The 20017-nt window shown below is 46.5% G+C and overlaps 1 protein-coding gene across 3 annotated transcripts; it reads left to right on the top strand.

Annotated features, from left to right (window-relative positions):
- The first annotated feature begins 10548 nt into the window (after nt 1-10548).
- LOC127031196 (olfactory receptor 12-like) lies at nt 10549-17101 on the top strand. 3 transcript variants are annotated; one of them, XM_050917963.1, is made up of 2 exons: nt 10549-10569; nt 16175-17101. In XM_050917963.1, exon 2 carries the CDS (start codon nt 16193-16195, stop codon nt 17099-17101), a length of 909 nt encoding a protein of 302 aa, XP_050773920.1. In that variant the 5' UTR covers nt 10549-10569; nt 16175-16192. The 3 variants fall into 3 exon arrangements, with proteins under 3 accessions (XP_050773920.1, XP_050773919.1, XP_050773918.1); XM_050917962.1 differs by lacking the exon at nt 10549-10569 and adding an exon at nt 15269-15275 and having other exon boundaries at nt 16173-17101; XM_050917961.1 differs by lacking the exon at nt 10549-10569 and having other exon boundaries at nt 16157-17101.
- The last annotated feature ends 2916 nt before the right edge of the window (nt 17102-20017 follow it).

Here is a 20017-nt window from a genome sequence, read left to right as displayed (position 1 = left end):
ATTGGTAACTGATGGGAGGACATATTTAGTATAGGTCCGTGGGGGTCAGTCCTGGGTCTGGTTCTCTTCAATATTTGAATTAATGACCTGGATAATGGAGTGGAGAGTATGCTTATAAAATGTGCAGATGACAGCAAGTGCTTTGGAAGACAGGGTCAGAATTTAAAATAACCTTGATAAACTGGAGACTTGTTCTGAATTCACGATAAAGAAATTCAGGAATGCTAAGTGGAAAGTACTAACTTTGCAAGGAAAAATCAAAAGCAGAACTATAAAATGAGGAATAACTGGCTAAGTGGTCATACTGCAGAAAAGGATCTGGGGGGTTGAGTGATGCTGATAATTTGTATTTCAACAGTTATAAATCTTTAACTTTTTGAATCTCAGTGTCTAATGTCATTAAATAATTACTCCTCCACACAGTTTCACTCAACTGTTAACATTTAATTAAATAAAAATTGAAAAAAAATGCTTAAAACCCATCATTTTGTGCAGATGCGAAAATTTTACATGTATAAACATCTAAAATAACAAACAAACAAACAAAGAGTTAAAAACTATGGCCCCAGCAGAGATACTGTTTTTATGAGTCATTACAAATATATGTAACCCCCTAACCTTCCTTTTTCCTATGACTGCAAAGGTGTAATTGCCCATTTCATCTTAAATGTTCTCTTGCAACTTGTGTTTACCCTTTATGCTACACAATCTGTTCCACTGTTGTATTTAGCTCCAACACTCTGATTACATGAAGAACTCTGTTTAGCTTGTGGGCTAGTCTCTCTCACCAACAGAAGTTGGTCCAATGAAAGATATTACCTTACCCACTTGGTTTCTTTTAAAAAGTTAACGTTGATATTACTGTCAGAAATGATCAAAAAATAAACATTTAATTTTGCCAAGCCAAGTTATATGCAGCAGATCTTTATTTAAGGAAAGAGCAACAAATATATTACAGGGGGAATTCTGTGACAAAAATTACTCAATCAAAAAAAAAGAAATCCGTGCACAATATTTTAAAATTCTGCATACTTTATTTGTCAGAATAACACAATATATTCACAGCAGTTTCAATTATTTTTGGTCATTTATTTCAAAATACCTGTCAGCAAGTATGTCTGTAACAATACAATACAGACAACAGAAAATATTCAGAAAATGTTTAAAAAAATAGATTCCTTGCTAGGCACATTAATAGAGAACTCTGAGAAATAATTCATTTAAACTACAATACAGAACAGTCCCTTGCAAACACTTGAGGGAGTCAGGGGTAACAGAGGAGTTGAGGGAGGGGGAAGTAAACTGCTGGGAGGGAGCCTGGGTTTGAACTTGGAGGCTTGTTGGGTATGAGTGGGAGAAGTCTTGAACAGTTTTTTTCAGGGGGCAGGGAGGGATTGTTAGGGAGCTTCCCCCATGCAGACTCTTGCTGATCCCTAGCTTCTTGCATTCAATCAAGCACATTTGCCTTTGTCCCCATGTGTTCCTATCCCCCCATGTGTCATTGCACCTCCTGTTCACATGTCCCTCCATCCAGACTCAGACACCCACTCGCACATCCCCATGTGGCCCTGAAGCACCTTCCACGTCTCCATGTGTCTCTGTGCTCCCACGAGGCCACTCCCCTGTCCCCTTCCCCATGTTTCTCTGTGTCCCACAGAGCCACTTCCCTGTCCCTGTGTCCCTGTCCCCATCCCCCGTCCCCATGTGTCTCTGTATCCTCACATTGCCATGCGCCTGCCTCTGTGTCACTGTCCACTTCTCTGTCCTCATGTCTCTGTGCCTCCAATCAGCCACCCCTATTCCTATACGTCCCTGTCTCCATGTGTCTCCGTGCCCACCCCCAGCCACCCCATCCCTATATGTCTCTGTCCCTCTCCCCCTTTCCCCACGTATCTCTGTGCCCCCTCCTAGCCAACCCCGTCCCTATATTTCCTGTCGCCCTCCCTGTCCCCATATGTTTCTGTGCCGCCACCCAGCCACCCCTCCCTGTCCCCATGTGTTTCTGTGCCACACAGTGCCACTCAGTTGTTCCCCTCCCCCTATCCCCTTGTGTCTCGGTGTCCCCACACAACCACTCCCCTGTACCTCAGTCCCTCTGCCCTTCCCCTGTCCCTATGTGTCTCTGTCCCCCTCTCTGTTCCCATGTGTCTCTGTGCCTCACAGAGCCACTCCCCTGTCCCCCTCCTCCTGTCCCCATGGGTATCTATGCTGCCACCCAGACACTCCCTTCAGTGTCTCTGTCACCCTCCTCGTCCCTATGTGTCCCTGTCCCCTTCTCCTGTACCCATGTGTCTCTGTGCCCCCACCCAGTCACCCTGTACCTGTCTCTGTCCCCCTCCCTGTCCCAATGTGTGTCTCTGCCCCACAGATCCACTCCCCTGTCCCCTTCCACCTGTCCCAATGTGTCTGTGCCACCATCCAGCCACCCCATCTCTGTGTGTCCCTGTGCCTTCCCTCATCCTCATGTGTCTCTGTGCCAGCACCCAGTCACCCACATCCCTGTGTGTCCCTGTCTGCCTCCCCTGTCCCTATGTGTCTCTGTGCCACAAAGAGCCACACCCCTGTCCCTCTCCCCTATCCCTTTCCCTGTCCCCATGTGTCTCTGTGCCCAAACCCAGCCACCCCCAACCCTATGTGTCTCTGTCCCCCTGCCCCTGTCCCCACATCTCTGTGTCCCCAGCCATCCACCCCCATCCCTATGTGTCCCTGTCCTTGTCTCCATGTGTCTCTGTGCCCCACACAGCCACCCCATCCCTATGTGTCCCTGATATCCTCCCTCGACCCCATGCGTCTCTCTGCCTCACAGAGCCACTCCCCTGCCCCAGTGTCACTGTCCCCTTCCCTGTCCCCACGTGTCTCTGTTCCCCCACCAAGCCACCCTGTCCCTATATATCTCTGTCTCCCTCCCCTTTCCCCATGTGTTTTTGTTCCCTATCCAGCCACCCCTGTGCCTATATATATCCCTGTCCCCCTCCCTGTCCCTATGTTTCTCTGTGTTCCTACCCAGCCACCTGTATCCCTACGTGTTCCTGTCCTTCTCTCCCTGTCCCCATGTGTCTCTGTGTCCACGTAGCCACTCCTCTGTCCCTGTGTCCCTGTCCCCTTCCCCATCCCCATGTGTCCCTGTGTGTCTTCTCTCCCTTGCTGTCCCCATGTGTCTCTGTGCCCCACAGAGCCACTTCGTTGTTCCCCTCCCCCATCCCCATGTGTGTCTGTGCTGCCACCCAGCCACCCACCTCCCTATGTGTCCCTGTCCCCCTCCACCTGTCCCCACCTGTCCCCGCAGAGCCAATCCCCTATCTATGTCATAGAATCATAGAATATCAGGATTGGGAGGGACGTCAGGAGGTCATACAGTCCAACCTCCTGCTCAAAACAGGACCAATTCCCAACTAAGTCATCCCAGCTAGGGCTTTGTCAAGACTGACCTTAAAAACCTCTAAGGAAGGAGATTCCATCACCTCCCTAGATAACCCATTTCAGTGCTTCACCGCCCTCCTAGCGAAAAGGTTTTTCCTAATAGCCAACCTAGAACCTCCCCACTGCAACTTGAGACCATTGTTCCTTGTTCTGCCATCTGCTACCACTGAAAATAGTCTAGATCCATCCTCTTTGGAACCCCCTTTCAGGTAGTTGAAAGCAGCTATCAAATCCCCTCTCACTCTTCTCTTTTGCAGACTAAACAATTCCAGTTCCCTCAGTCTCTCTTATAAGCCATGTGCTCCAGCCCCCTAATAATTTTTGTTGCCCTCTGCTGGACTCTTTCCAATACTTCCACATCCTTCCTGTGGTGTGGGGTCCAAAACTGGACACAATAGTCCAGATAAGGCCTCACCAATGTGGAATAGAGCGGAATTATCATGTCCCTCGATCTGCTGCCAATGCCCCTACTTATGCAGCCCAAAATGCCATTAGCCTTCTTGGCAACAAGGGCACACTGTCGACTCATATCCGGCTTCTCGTCCACTGTAACCCCTAAGGCCTTTTCTGCAGAACTCCTTCCTAGCCATTCGGTCCCTAGTCTGTAACAGTGAATGGGATTCTTCTGTCCTAAGTGCAAGACTCTGCACTTGTCCTTGTTGAACCTCATCAGATTTCTTTTGGCCCAATCCTCCAATTTGTCTAGGTCCCTCTGTATCCTATCCCTACCCTCCCTGTCCCCCCCCCTTGTTCCCATGTGTCTCTGTGCCCCTCACAGGCAAAACCATTCCTTTGTCTCCCTCTCCCACTCCCCCTGTCCCCATGTTTTTCTGTGCCCGCACCTAGCTACACTCATCCTTTTATGTTCCAGTCCCACTCCCTGTCCCCATGTGTCTCTGTGTCCCATGTGTCCCTGTCTCCCTTCCCCTGCTCCCATGTTTCTCTGTTCCCAACCCCAGCCAACCCGGACTCTATGTGTCCCTGTCCCCCTTTCCCTTTCCCCCTGTGTTTCAGTGCCCCCATCCAGCCACTCCCATCCCTATGTGTCCCTGTCACCGTCTCTGTCCCCATATGTCTCTGTGCCCCCACCCAGGCAGCCCCGACCCTATGTGTCCCTGTCCCCCTCCCCCGTCCTCATGTGTCTTTGTGCACCCACTCAGCGACCCCATCCCTATGTGCCTCTGTCTCCCTCCCCTTGTCCTCATGTGTCTCTGTGCCCCCACAGAGCCACTCCTCTGTCCCCGTGTCCCTGTCTCTATGTGTCTCTGTGCCCCAATGCCACTCCTCTATCCCCCTACCCCTGTCCCTATGTGTTTCTGTTCCCCAATCCAACCTCCCCCATCCCTATATGTCCCTGTCCCCCTCCCTGTCCCCATGTGTCTCTGCGCTCCCACCCAGCCATCCCATACCTAGGTCTCTGTTCCCCTCCCTGACCCCATGTGTCTCTGTGCTACGCAGAGCCACTCCCCTGTCCCCCTCCCTCTGCCCCATGTGTTTCTGTGCCCCACAGAGCTACTCTCCTGTCCCCCTCTCCCTGCCCCCATGTGTTTCTGTGCCCCCACTCAGCCTCCCCCATCCCTGTGTGTCCCTGTCCCTCTCCCCCTGTCCCCACGTGTCTCTGCAGGGCTGGCTCCAGGCACCAGCCCAGCAAGCAGCTGCTTGGGGCAGTCAAGGGGAGAGGGTGGCACTTCTGGGTCTTCGGCAGCAATTGGTAGGTGGGTCCCTCAATCCCTGTCATAAACAGATACGTAAGAGTTAATAGAACAGAAATACTTCATATCTCTTTTGCCTGTAAAGCGTTAACAAGATCAGTGAGCCTGGCTGTCACTGACCAGAGGATCAATCAGGGGACATAATACTTTCAAATCTTGAGGGAGGGAAGTTTTTGTGTGTGCTGTTAGGTTTTGGTTGTTGTTCACTCTGGGGGCTCATAGGGACCAGACGTGCAACCAGGTTTCTCTCCAATCTCTTTGATACATTCTCTTATATGTCCAAAATAGGGAGTACTAGGTAGATAAGGCGAGTTAGGCTTATGTTTGTTTTCTTTATTTGCAAATGTGTATTTGGCTGGAAGGAGTTCAAATTTGTATTTTGCTGAAAGGGTTTTAATTTGTACTTGTATACTTAGGCTGGGAGGATATTCCCAGTGTCTATAGCTGAAAGACCCTGTAACATATTCCATCTTAAATTTACAAAGATAATTTTCACTGTTTTTCTTTCTTTAATTAAAAGCTTTTCTTGTTTAAGAACCTGATTGTTTTTTTTATTCTGGTGTGAGATCCCAGGGGACGGGGTCTGGATCCACCAGGGAATTGGTGGGGAGAAAGAAGGGAAAGGGGAGAGAAAGCTTAATTTTCTCTCTGTGTTAGGATTACTTTCTCTCTCAGGAAGAGTCTGGGAGGGGGAAAGAGAAGGAAGGAGGTAAGGTGAATTTTCCTTTCTGTTTAAAAATTCAAGGAGTTTGAATCACAGTGATCTTCCAGGGTAACCCAGGGAGGGGAAACCTGGGAGAGGCAACGGTGAGTGAAAGGGTTTACTTTCCTTGTGTTAAGATTCAGAGGGACTGGGTCTTGGGGGTCCCCGGGCAAGGTTTTGGGGGGGGACCGGAGTGTACCAGGCACTGGAATTCCTGGTTGGTGGCAGCGCTACAAGTACTAAGCTGGTAATTGAGCTTAGAGGAATTCATGCTGGTTCCCCATCTTTTGGACGCTAAGGTTCAGAGTGGGGAATTATACCATGACAGTCCTTCTCGAAGAGAAGGACCGACCACCGAACTGACACCGAAGAGGTACTTTTTTTTTCTTTTTTCCGCAGCTTGGGCTGGCAGAAACGCTGGAGCCGGCCCTGGGTCTCTGTGCCCCCACTCAGCCACCCTCTATCTCTGTGTGTCCCTTTATCCCCTCCCCCACCCCCATGCGGCTCTGCACCTCCCTCCCCCCTGTGGCCCTGCACCTCCACTTCCACTGAGCCCCTGCCCCAGTCCGATCCCCTCAGCCCCCAGTGGTGTCTGTCTCCCCACAGCCCCTTTCTCTTCCATCGGTGGCAGGGAGCTGCTGCTGTTCTTGTGCCACAGCTCCCTCTCTTGAGCAGAAGGTGGAACTGCAGCAACATTTCGGCAGAAGCTTTTTTCTGAGCAAAATAAAATAAAATAAAATAAAATAAAATATGCGAGGCTCATAATTATGCATGCATGCAGTAGTGCAGAATTCCATCCACATACAATGCAGTAGGTGATCAAACTATTCTTGGATACAAGTCCATCTTCCCACAGTATTCCAGATGAAAGAAAGAGCATATATATAATAATTAAAGACTCCTTGGGCAAGAGAGAGTGAGCATGGACAAGCATTAGGAAGACTCATCTCCTGAGTGACGATCTGCTGGACTATGGCAATTCTTAGCTGTTGCTGATGTCTCTGGGTTCTGTCAGTCCCATTGGTGTCTGCCTGCCAGGGAAGGAGAAGTGCTCTTTCATCCGGTCTCGTGGCTTCTGCAGACAAAAGTGCAATAGCATAGGGCAGTGACTCATCGCTAACAAGGCTTCTTAAAGTCCACTGTCTTAGCTTTCCTCTCCCTCTCATGTCTCCACCCAGGAGCACCAGGACAAATCCAAACTACCCCTCCCCCAGAGTCACTGGGCTTTGCAATTGTCAAGGTTTTTTCCCCACTCTGAACTTTAGGGTACAGATGGTGAGGACCTGCATATACCCTTCTAAGTTTAATTCCTAGCTTAGATCTGGTAAGCTGCCACCAGCCAGAAGTTTTATGTCTGGCACACCTTCTGTCCCCCCCAAAACCTCCCCCCTCCCTGGGTAGCCTTGAGAGGCTTCACACAGATCCAAACTCCTTGGATCTTAAACAAGGAGGAATTTAACCATTCCCCCCTCCTTTTCCCCCCACCAATCCCTGGTGAGTTCAGATTCCAGCCCCCTTGGGTCTGAAAACAAGGAAAAATCAATCAGGTTCTTCAAAAGAAAGCTTTTAATTAAAGAAAGAAAGGTAAAAATTATCTCTGTAAAATCAGGATGGAAAATGCTTTACAAGGTATTCAGATTCATATAGAGGGACCTCCCCGCCAGCCTTAGATTCAAAGTTACAGCAAACAGAGGTAAAAATCCTTCCAGTAAAAAAGAAGCATTCACAAGTTGAAAAAAACAAACATAAGACTAATCCGCCTTGCCTGACTATACTTACAATTTTGAAACATGAAAGACTGATTCAGAAAGATGTGGAGAGCCTGGATGTACGTCTGGTCCCTCTTTGTCCCAAGAGTGAACAACAACAACAACAAAGAGCACAAACAAAGACTTCCCTCCACTGAGATTTGAAAGTATCTTGTCCCCCTATTGGTCCTCTGCTCAGGTGTCAGCCAGGTTTACTGAGCTTCTTAACCCATTACAGGTAAAAGAGACATTAACCCTTAACTATCTGTTTATGACAGCAATCAACAAGGTTAGATTCAGACATCTGTAGCAAAATCAGGAGGTTTGGAGAGTGGTTTATACCCATGAGAGAAAACTCAGGCACACAGTCTGCAGCCTTATCCTAAGACATTCTCTGAGGGTGTTTGTCCAATTAGATTAATTGGATTAGTTTTTCTATTCCCAGAATGGATGAATTTAACTCTGAGAATTAGGTGTTGAGTTTGACAACTTGTCTTCCTTGTCTCCATTGAGCATTATCACATATTCACTGAAAATTGGGGACAATTAAAAAAATTATTATTTTTCATGGAAAATTTGAAGTTTTTTTTTAAAACAAATACATTTTGCTTTTCAGTAGTCTTAAACTGAAAAAATTGGTGCTCAGTTTTTCAATGAACATTCACCAATTTTCTCGGGGGTGGGGGGAAATCTTTTTATGTCCAGCTTTAATAGTCCAGAGAATATTTTGTGTAGGATTGTCTTGTCTGGCAAATTTCATTCAATGTGTGATTTACATGTCTATAAGAATATAAAATGGCTATACTGGGTCAGATCAATGATCCCTGTAGCTCCATGTCCTGTCTTCAGACAGTGGACAGTGCCAGATCTTCAGAGGAAATGAACAGAACAGAGCAATTATCGAGTGATCCATCCTCTTTGTTATCCACTCCCAGATATATATCAGTCTACATCTCTGTCAGGGTTCCTTCCCCACTCTGAGCTCTGGGGTAGAGATGTGGGGACCCGCATGAAAGACCCCCTAATCTTATATTCCACCAACTTAGATTAAAATCTTCCCCAAGGCACAAATTCCTTTCTTTTCCTTGAACAGTGTTTCTGCAACCACCAAGTGATTAAAACAAACATTCAGAGAGGGACCACTTGGAGCCCTATCCCCTCCCTCTCCCAAATATCCCCCCAAGTTCCTCCACCCCTTTTCCTGAGGAGGGGGTCTTGAGAATAATATATCAACCGAAAGGTTAACAAAGTGATCACAGGCCAAATCCCTGGTTTTTAGGACACTGAAATCAATAAAGTTCTTAAATCTGTAAAATCAGGATGGAAGATAATTTTACAAGGTAAATAAAAATATTTTAAACACAGAGGATTCTCCTCTAGGCTCAACTTCAAAGTTACAAAACCAGGAATAAACCTCCCTCTTAGCATAGGGAAAATTCACAAGATAAAAGAAAAGACAATCTAACGGATTTCCTTGCCATTACTTGCAATTTCTGTGTCATAAACAGATAGCTAAGGGTTAATGTCTCTTTCACCTGAAGCACCTGACCAGAGGACCAATCAGGAAACCGGATTTTTTCAACTCTGGGTGGAGGAAAGTTTGTGTCTGAGTCTTTGTCTGTCTGCCTGCTTTTCTCTCAGCTTTGAGAAGTGATTTCTGTTTTCTAACCTTCTGTTTCCAAGCGTGAGTACCAAACATGGTTTTGTTGTTTTTGTATTTACATGTCTATAAAGGCTGGAGTGTTTGATTTGTATTCTTTTTGAATAAGGCTGTTTATTCAATATTCTTTTAAGCAATTGACCCTGTATTTGTCACCTTAATACAGAGAGACCATTTTTTATGTATTTTTCTTTCTTTTTTATATAAAGCTTTCTTTTAAGACCTGTTGGAGTTTCTCTTTAGTGGGGAACTTCAGGGAAATTGAGTCTGTACTCACCAGGGAATTGGTGGGAGGAAGAAATCAGGGGGAGATCTGTGTGTGTTGGATTTGCTAGCCTGATTTTGCATTCCCTCTGGGTGAAGAGGAAAGTGCTTTTGTTTCCAGGACTGGAATTACAGAGGGTGGACTCCCTCTGCTTGGATTCACGGAGGTTGCTTCTGTGTATCTCTCCAGGAGCACCTGGAGGGGGGAAGGGAAAAAGGATTATTTCCCTTTGTTGTGAGACTCAAGGGATTTGGGTCTTGGGGTCCCCAGGGAAGGTTTTTGTGGGGACTAGAGTGCCCCAAAACACTCTAATTTTTTGGGTGTTGGCAGCCGTACCAGGTCCAAGCTGGTAACTAAGCTTGGAGGTTTTCATGCTAACCCCCATATTTTGGATGCTAAGGTCCAAATCTGGGACTAAGTTATGACATTCTGTAAATTTTAGATGCATTAGTTCAGGATCTTTTTAGGAGCTGGGTTACCTGCTTGGTCTCTCTTTGTCCCGAAAGGGAACCAACAAAGAGCACAAACAAAACTTCCCCCCCATTTTAAAGTATCATCTTTCCCCATTGAGCCTTCTGATCAGGTGCTAACGAGGTTAATGGAACTGATTAACCCCTTATAGGCAAGCGATTCTGTACCTCTGGCCAGGAGGAATTTATGTTACTGCATACATATGGGTTGTTACCCTTCCCTTTTTATTTATGACAGCCTTCTGTCACAATAGTTCCTCTCACCCAACAGCATGGCCTATTCTGTCCATCCTATATATTGTGTGCCTGGTATTACCATGTCCCATTGATTATCATCATTCCGCCAAGTTTCTGTGATGCTTATTATGTCAATATCCTCCTTTAATACCATCCCCTCAAGCTCACACATCTTAAAATTTTGACTTCCAGCATTTCTGTACAAGCACTTATAAAATGGATCAATATTGATTTGTCTGCCTTCTTGCGATGTAATTGAATGGGACTTTTTCATTTGACCATTTCTCTTCCGCTCCAAACCGTACTTTATCAACTTCTACCCTCTCTTCTCTTGCCATTGAACAGAATGGGAATGCTACTGCAACTGTAGGCTTAGGAGCAGTAACATTTTTAAAGTTCTAATTGGTCCACCTCACTCATCCAGCCTAGTAATTGGATCTCACCATTGGTCTCACTGATATTATGCACTGCACAGCATGCATCAGCGGCTGCTGGAATGTTTTCCTCCTCAGAGATTGATCCTTTTCATAAGACACTTTTACCTGCCCTTCAAAGTCCACTTCCTAGTCATCCTGAACCTGCCCAGGTGATCGCTAAACCTCTCGTTGCTTCTTTCGAGGTTGTTGTTGTTGTAAGGCTTCCAGAGAAGGAAAGGATGGGCCGAGCCACCAACAGAGAGGCAGAGCTGGTACAGAAACCCTGTTAAAGTCAGTTAGACATTGTTAACGGAGTGTAGTGGTGGGGGCACTCACCCCTGCAGCGCCTCCTGCTGGCATCCTGGGAATTAGCTCTTCTTCCAGCTTTGAAGCACCCTCTGCAGGCCGGTGTCCCGCTGCCAGTTGGCCCCCATTTCCTTCCCTGGACTCCAGTGTCCTGTTATCTGGGGTGCTGCCCCCTGGCAGCACACCCCTCAGTTTCAGGGTCTCCCCTCCCCAGGAAACACCCCCACCCCCTATTCCCACCTTGCCTCAGTCATAGGCTACTGCCAGTCACCAACTAGCCCTTGCTCCCTGGGGCAGACTGCAGTATAATCCACTCATCACAGGCAAGGTTGAGTTTGTATCTGCTGCCTCTGTCTAGCCTTGGGTTGTCCTCTGCAACCCCAGTATCTGTTTGGCCTTCCACTAGGCCGCAGCCTGGGATATTCCAGGCCTGAGCTTCCCCGCTCCCGTGACCTTCCCCCAGCCCTGCTGCTCTCCAGGTACCTCATCTAGCTCCCCATCAGCCAGGCCTATCTCTCACCACAGCTAGAGGAGACTGTAACTGACTGCCTGGCTTAGAGCCCTTTTATAAGGGCCAGCTGTGGTCTGTATGGGGTGTGGACCCCAGCTGTGCTGCTTCCTCAGTCAGCCTTTGCTTGCTGCTATGCCCTGCCACAGCTCTCCCAGGGCTGTTTTAAGGCCTTCAGGGCAGGAGCAGGCGACCATCCCACTACATGGAGTCTTAGAATTCTTCTATTATTTCCAGAGATTGCCTAGGTTTTCTACCCAGAACAGTAAGACATTATTTCTCACCTGGCATACCTGCATGATGATGGAACTCAAAACTGATTTTTCAGTGTCAAATTGATTCCCCACTGACCGATAGAAATATGAGGTTGCACAATTTCACATGGCAACATGTATTCCTTTCTCCAATGTCTGGACAATTCTCATCTCATGTCTGCACTACAGATTTTTGGTGAGCTTGGACCACAGTTCCAGGAATGTGGCTTTCTATATCTGAAAGTCCTGGAGCCACTGCTGGTCATCCCAAGTGTGAATCATAACCCAGTCCCTCCACTTGGTGCCCATTGGATGGGCCCCAAACCACCTCTCTGCTGGGTGCACCTGGTCTTGGAAAGTTGTACGGGTGTATCCACAGGACTGTCTTGTTCGCTCATTCTCAGGTGACTCTATGTGAGCACAAGGACCTTGCAAATAAACCAGAATTGTTTTCTCTATATATAAAATGGGGAAGAGTGCTGTGTTTCTCTGCATGCATCTTTGCAGTGGACAATTCATACACTGGGCATGAAAGCAGCAGGCTATTGGATGGAACGGAGGGAATTGTCAACATTTCTCCTGGATTCCCTCTAGTCTCTGAGAGACATAAGGGTATTCCACAATGCACTGGGAAAATCTCCCACAAGGTAACATACTAGAAGGTGCTAATAGGAGACAATGGGGTTCCTATCCATGTTACAACACATCTTTCCCCAATACACCCTAATGCTGTGTGGACACAAGTCACCAGCACAATTGACCAAATATGAATGCACTCTGTTCAATTCATTTTATCCGTGGTAGAACTAGTTTAGAACCTGAATTCCTATTCAGTGAGAAATTCTGAAATTTAAAAAAAGAAGAAAAAAGAAAAAAAGAATTGTTACTCGCTTGTGGGCCAATTCCACACCCCTTACTAAGCAGAACTACTTGCATCAGTAAGTGTTACTCGATGAGAGTAAGGGTAGTGGGACTGGTCACACAATCGGCTTCACCAGGCATGTTCATTTGAGGAGGGTAGCCGGCATCTTCATGGAAAGAAGACTAAAACCAGATTCAGTTGACATGAGCCTTATATTTCAGTCTAGGGAATCACTGTAATCCCAGAACAAAGCAACAATAAAAAAAAATCTATGTTGAAGTTTTGAATCTAATGAAGTACCCGGAGACCATGTCCCAGAGGTTCCAGGAAACAAGCAAAAATACTCAGCATTGAAGTCAGCGCTCATTGTTTAGAGGTCAGTGAGGAGGAGACATTGCTGGGATAAAAGTGACTTTACTGGCTTTTGATAGAACCTTAACAACTGCAATAATTGTGATCTTTGAGTCTGGAGTGAAATTTTCAAATTCCAGCTCTCAGCAACTTTAAAGCAGATTAACTTTGGAAGTACTTGAGCCGTGTTATATGCAGCTGTGCTGATCCATTGAGAGAAGAGAGCATGAGGTCACTATTAAGATTCTGCAAGTTGAGTGAAGCTGGGGTATGTATTGATTTCAGGCTTCTGTTGGAGATCGATCTGAAAGACTTATGGAATCCAGAATGAATTATCAACAATGTTGTATGTAATGTGATGATAGCAAGGAATACAGAAGACTTGTCTTTCAATTCTGATTTCAGTGCTTTTAGGTTCCGGTTGGTGAGGAGTGCCCTGATGCAACCTAAAGTGTCACTAAACCTAATTTTTTATTGTGTTTGTTATTATAAGAGTTGCTCTGAACCTTTTTCCCCTACCAAAAGTTTTCAGTTTTCATTGAAATACTGAAAATATTCAGTTAAAATCTTAATTGCAAACTCGGAGAGGGAGAATGGTTTTCTAAAGACAAAAATTGAATTGTTTTTAGGAAAGCAGACATTTACGTGAATATTTTCATTTAATTGAAAGTCCACTATTCTGCTGATAAAAATTGATGACTGGGCTTAATTATTACAATTGTTACAATAGCACCGGACTCAAGGCTCAGGGTCACATTGTGCTAGGCTCTGTGTGAAAATAAGAAAGAGAGGTCTCCTGATGAATTCAAGGAGGATTTTTTTAACTAAGGTGAGAGGAGAAAAACTAGAAGCTGGCATGGAGAGGAGACTGGACAAGGAAACAGGGAGCTGGGAGGTAAACTGGACAATGAAACTGGGCAATAAAACTAGTGCTGAGAGTTGGGAGACTACATGTGCAAAGAGAGTAGGAGTGGATGCCAGAGAGGGACATGAAGGGAAGGGGGGATATTGCTAGCCAGTAGGTGTGGGGGAGACCGAGATCATATGAGCAGCTGGGGAGATACTGGGACTAACAGAGCAGGAAGACTGGGGCTGAGAACCAGTAGAATAGGCTGGAGGAGGCAGGGTAGAGAAATCCAATGAGGATTCTGGGTGAAAGGGCAGAACCAGCATTGGCTGGGCAAAGAGACAGGCAGAAGAAATGAGATGAGGGGCAGGGGGAAGATAGTGAGATTGGATAAGGAGCCTGGAGAGGGAGACTGGGACTGGGAGCTAGTGGGAAAGGGGGACTTAGATAAAGGGTTGAGCGAAACTGGTTTTGGTAGGAGACTGGACTGGGCTGAGAAGCCTGAGGAGAGGGGACTTAGACTGGCTCGATGAGGAGAACAGGATGAGACAAAGAGCCAGACTTGGGGAAACGTCAGGATTGGGACAGGGAGAGTTTGAGGCAGAATAAAAATCCCTCATCTCCAGTGCTGTGAAAACAAATTCACTGATGATTATGAAGCGCTCAGATACTATAGTGATGGGCACTACAGGAAAGTCCCTGGGGGAATTAATTCTCTCTCCAGAGCAAGGTTAGAACTGTGTGCAGTAAGCAAGTCTTGTGGCCACTCACTGAACAATAAAGACAAAACAAAATATTGAATAACGGTCCAGTAAGTGAGCTTCATCCATCCTGTGCACTGGGTGAGGGAGAGGTACTGTGGAAATAATAATATGTGATCAGGTTGTTAAAGACTCTATCATAATTAGCCTTGGCAGAAAATTCAATTTTAATATAATTTCATTGGATAATATCAACATTTATTTATAAGACTTTTTTCAATTGTTATCAATTTAAATTTTCACAGTTATGTGAAATTATAGAGGCTCAAAGAAAGGAGGTTAGACACTCAGTATTTAATGACACAACACATTCAGATATAAAAAGTTAAAGCTTTATAACCACTAAAACGCAAATTGTGAGTGTCACATGTCAATGTGTACAAAAAAATATATCCTTAAATCAAACTCTAGTAGGTTCTCAAGCAGCTTTTTTCTGACTTTGCCTGTCTGTAAATTGTAATGGTTATTAATGGAAATGTTTTTTCATCAGTGTGTGTGTTTGCTGTGGAGTACCTCTAAAAATCCAGTCAGTCCATATCCAATCATAATGTGCAAGTACCGGGAGGTGAATGACAGTTGCACAGGCAACTTTAATCCTGGCATTTCCTAACTTTGAGAGAGACAGAGTTATGCTCTAGTTCAGTCGCAAACTCTTGGGCTTGATGCAGACTAAACCTTCATCTTGCTCCCTTCTAGCCTTAAAATAAAGACTGTGTGCACTGAGGGCCACATTTCACCACACTAGTTCATGTTGAGTATTTCTTTACTCCACAGGGAGTCCCATGAATCTCAGTGAGTAAGATCATGATTAGGGCCGGTGCAACCATTTAGTCGACCTAGGCGGTCGCCTAGGGCACTGGGATTTGGGGGGCTCCATTTTCTTTGGCAGTGACCACAGCGGCCGGATCTTCGACCGCCCTGGTCGCCGCCGGCATTTAGGCAGAGGGAGCTGGGGCAAGGGAGCGTGGGAAGGGCCGTCTGCAGCAAGTAGGGGGGGCGGCATGCAGGGGAACTCCCTGCCCCAGCTCACCCCTGCCCGCCTCCTCCCCGAGCACACCGTGGTTGCTTCACTTCTCTCGCCTCCAAGGCTTGCGACTCCAGTCAGCTTAGGCGCTGCAAGCCTGGGAGGCAGGAGAAGTGAAGCAGCCATGGTGTGCTCGGGGTGCTCATGCTTGTGCGCAGAGCAGGGGAGAGCTGGGGCTGGGAGGGGTGCCTCAGGGTGGAGGGTGGGGGCTGGGGTGCTGCCATGGGGAGGGTGCCTCAGAGGGAGGGCACAAGGTGGAAGTTTCGCCTAGGGCACGAAACATCCTTGCACTGGCCCTGATCATGATAAAAGTAGCAGAATCTTGACCTCTATGGGAAAATTCCCCTCTTGTAAATAACTGATATATGAGAAAGTTAATAAATTGGTGTTCTACTGCAGAAAAGTCAAAATTTCTAAAAGAACTTCTGGAGATTTATTAAGAAGAAATTTAACGACATTTCCTGGGGCTCAGTCCACTTTTATCTAAGGCAAGGGGAGACTTGCATTCATTTTCAATAGAAGTGAGCTACAAATGGGGCTTGTAGCCTGTTGTATCCTCCTTAGACATTTTATTCTTATTTTAATGCATATCTCATTACTTTTCCCAAGGAAATGGAGACAAAGAAAGAGAGAAACCACATAGCACTGATGGAATTCATCCTGCTGGGGTTTGGAAGTGGTCTGGGGCTCAAGGTGGGTCCCTTTGTGGGGTTTCTGGTGATTTACATGACAACCGTGCTGGTAAACACCATCATGGTCTTACTCATTAGAGTCAACTCTTGCCTTCACACCCCCATGTACTTCTTCCTCATGAATCTCTCACTCTTAGACTTCTGCTACTCCTCCACCATCGCTCCCAAAGCCATGATGAGCTTCCTAGCAGGGAGCAAAACCATTTCCTTCATTGGGTGTGCCACTCAATTCTTCTTCTTCGGTCTCTTTGCTGCTACCGAGGCGTTCATCCTGGCAGCCATGGCGTATGATCGATACACCGCCATCTGCAACCCGCTCCTGTATCCCATCGCCATGTCCAGACAGGTTTGTGTTCAGCTGTTGGTGGGTTCCTATGTTTGCAGTGGTGTAAATTCCATGGTGCAAACAGTCTTTACCTTTACACTGTGCTTCTGTGGGTCCAATGAGATCGATCACTTCTTCTGTGACATTCCACCCCTGCTAAGCCTCTCATGCACCAACACGGACATCAATGAACTAGTGATGTTCACTTTATCCGGCCTCATCATTGTGAGCACTTCCATGGTCATTCTCATCTCCTATGCCTACATCATCTCTGCCATCCTCAGGATTCGCTCTGCTGAGGGCAGACACAGAGCCTTCTCCACCTGCACCTCCCACATGATGTCCGTGAGTTTATTTTATGGCACTGTTACCTTTATGTATACCCAGCTCAGTCCGCTATCTGCTCCAGCTCAGAGCAAAGTGGTGTCTGTGTTTTATACCCTGGTCATCGGTATGTTGAATCCCCTCATCTACAGCCTGAGGAACAAGGATGTGAAAGAAGCTTTGGGAAGAACCATCAGCTCACTGTTTCTAAAATGAACTTTCTCTATGAACACTTCGCTAAATAATCCTTTGGGTTATGGAAAGATGAGTACTGTAATAGTCATAATCTAATCTATCTATCTATCCCCATACACCCCCTCTAGCTATCTATCAATTTACCTATATATCGATCTAAACTAGCAGTTCCCATTTGTATTTGTCTCTCTCTCTAAATTTGTACACCACTCCCAACACTGGTGTATGCTATTATAAGAATGATTTAAAAAATAAATCCATCAACCCTCTGTGTTTCTATGTTACATTTTTTCACACTATTATCTATTCCTCTACCTTTGAAATTCATCTGATTTGGAAATATAGATTCAAACACCCCTGAACGTTGGGGAGTGTTTGAGATCTGTGTCGGAATTTCACCACTGGTCTATCAGCACTGATCCACACACTGGAACTCTAGAATATTCCCTAGGTTTAATATATGTGTGTGTGTGTGTGTGTGTGTGTGTGTGTGTGTGTGTGTGTGTCTCTCTCTCTCTCTCTCTGTACTGGCTAGCTCCTGCTGAAAGGAGGTAAGGTAGGATTTTCAGAAGCTCTCCGTGTTGCAGTCAATGCCCGTTATACCTCTGGTTTCAATGAGGGAGAAAGGTCAGTGTTAAACCAACAATGGGCACTTCTAAACAGCCCCATTTTATTTTCAGTTCAAATGACAAGGATATGTGCTATTGGTGCCAAGTTCCCACTGTCATTCAATGGGAGATGGGTGATAAAATACTGTTGGTCCCTTTGAAAATCCCAACCTTGGTGCCTGAATACCCATACTGGTTACATTAATATTGTTCTCTCTCTCCTTTCCCAGCTTGTGGTGTGTGTATTGTTTGGATGGCCAAATGAAAATTATTATAGAAAAAGTGCCATCATCATCATCATCGAAAAAATAATTTTGTGTCAACCCAAACCACATTCTTTTTAATTAAGCCAGTGATTAGGAAAGTTGGTTATTTTCACAGCTACATACGTGGGTATTTCAGACATAGGAGGCATCATACAGTTGTGAACTCCTGTTCTCACCCTCAGTGATTCTGAACACCATTTGCTCTCACTGAAGTCTGCACCTGCAGAAGAAGAGACATGCTCACACTTGGATGGGAGACACATTGGCTCTGTCGGAGTGCCTCTGCAGCTAGCAACTCGGATGGCCCCGCAGCTAGCCACTCCAGCCCTTGCTCTGGCATCCCCGGGAAACTAGCCCCTAGACTGCTCAAGCAGCAGCCGATGCAGAGGGCCACAGGGGCTGCCTGAGTAGTGGGGGCAGCGGGAACAGTCACAGCGCAGTGGTCCCCGGGTGGTTGGAGCAGTGCCTGATCCCCTGGGCTTCCCCTCAGCCATGGCCAGAACAGCCATTGTCCCCCATGGATTCCCTGCCCCTCCCCCCCAGTGGTGGTTGGAACGACAGCAGCCCCCCAGAGCTCCCCTCCCCAATGGTGGTGGGAGCTGCAGCGGGCCCCCCCGGCTTCTCCCCGCAGTTGGTATGAGGGCCTTTTCCCCACAGTGCCCCCCATCACAGCACCCCCCCCCCAAGATTCAAGCAGGAGTATTTATGGTGTAAGTCTTGGAAAGGTCACAGGCCCCTGATTTTTTGTTTCTTGTCCGTGACCTGTACTTGACTTTTATTAAAAATACCCTTGATTAAATCTTAACCTTAACTATCATCATTTCAGCAAGTTTTCTGTGATGCTTATTATGTCAATATGCTCCTTTAATATCAGTCACTCAAGCCCACCCATTACAGTATTTTGACTTCTAGCATTTGTGTACAAGCACTTATAAAGTGGGTCAATATTTAGTTGTCTGCCTTCATGTGATGTAATTGAATGAGGCTCTTTTTCATTTGACCATTACCCTTCAGCTTTGAACTGTACTTTATCAACTTCTACCATCTCTTCTCTTGCCACTGAACAGAATGGGAATGCTACTGCAATTGTAGGCCTCGGAGAAGAAACATGTCGTACAGCTCTAGTCGGTCCACCTCACTCATCCAGCCTAGTAGTTGGGTCTCACCATTGGTCACATGATGTTATGCACAGCACAGCATGAATCAGCAGCTGCTGGAATGTTTTCCTCCTTAGAGATTGATCCTTTTCATGACACACTTTCACCTGCTTTTCAAAGTCCACTCCCTAGTCATCCTGAACTTGCCCAGGTGATCGATAAACCTCTCCTTGATTCTCTCTAGGTTGTTGTCGTACGGTTTCCAGAGAAGGAAAGGATGGGCTGAGCCACCAACAGAGAGGTAGAGCTGGCACAGAAACCCTGTTAAAGTCGGTTGGACAGTCTGGGGAGAACACCCTAGCTTTCAGCCTTTCAAAAAGCCCTGCATTTCTAAAACTTTGAGGGGTGTGGACTTTTCCCAACAAGCCAACATTCATGTCAGCAAATCACTCACTAGGTTTCACCAAAGCCTCTGTACTGTGGAGCAGTTACCCTTATCGTTTGTGTACTCGAAGTCTAACTGGGGAAACGGGTACACAAGAAGGACTCATCATTGTTAGGGAAGTGATTGAATTCATCTATTATTTCCTGCACATTGCCCAGGTTTTCTACCCAGAACAGAAAGACATTATTTCTCACCTTGCATACCTGCACTATGACCAACCCCATAATGATTTTCTAGCACAGGCCTGCACAACTCGTAAAGCAGCGAGGGCCACATTACTCCAAAGAAAACAGCTGAGCGCCAAAACCTCCCAACCCCGCAGAAACACCCCGCCCTAGGACTGCCCAGCCCTGCAGAAACAAACCCTCCTTCCCCAGCGCCGCCCCACCAAAACAGCTGTGGGCCAAAAAAGAAGGTTGGGGGTGGAGAGGTGATACTTTATTTTAAATCAACTGTAGGCTCCCAGCTGAAGAGGTGGCTGGGAGCCCTCAGGGTCAAATTAAAGGGCCTGGGGCTCCGGC

The sequence above is a fragment of the Gopherus flavomarginatus genome, chromosome 11, assembly GCF_025201925.1.
Source record: "Gopherus flavomarginatus isolate rGopFla2 chromosome 11, rGopFla2.mat.asm, whole genome shotgun sequence".
Classification (NCBI taxonomy): domain Eukaryota; kingdom Metazoa; phylum Chordata; order Testudines; family Testudinidae; genus Gopherus; species Gopherus flavomarginatus.
Note: the sequence above shows the minus strand (reverse complement) of the source record. Positions and strands in the feature narration are given on the sequence as shown.

Coding starts and splice junctions, on each gene's coding strand:
- LOC127031196 (XM_050917961.1), top strand. CDS start 16,157: ATGGAGACAAAGAAAGAGAGAAACCACATAGCACTGATGGAATTCATC.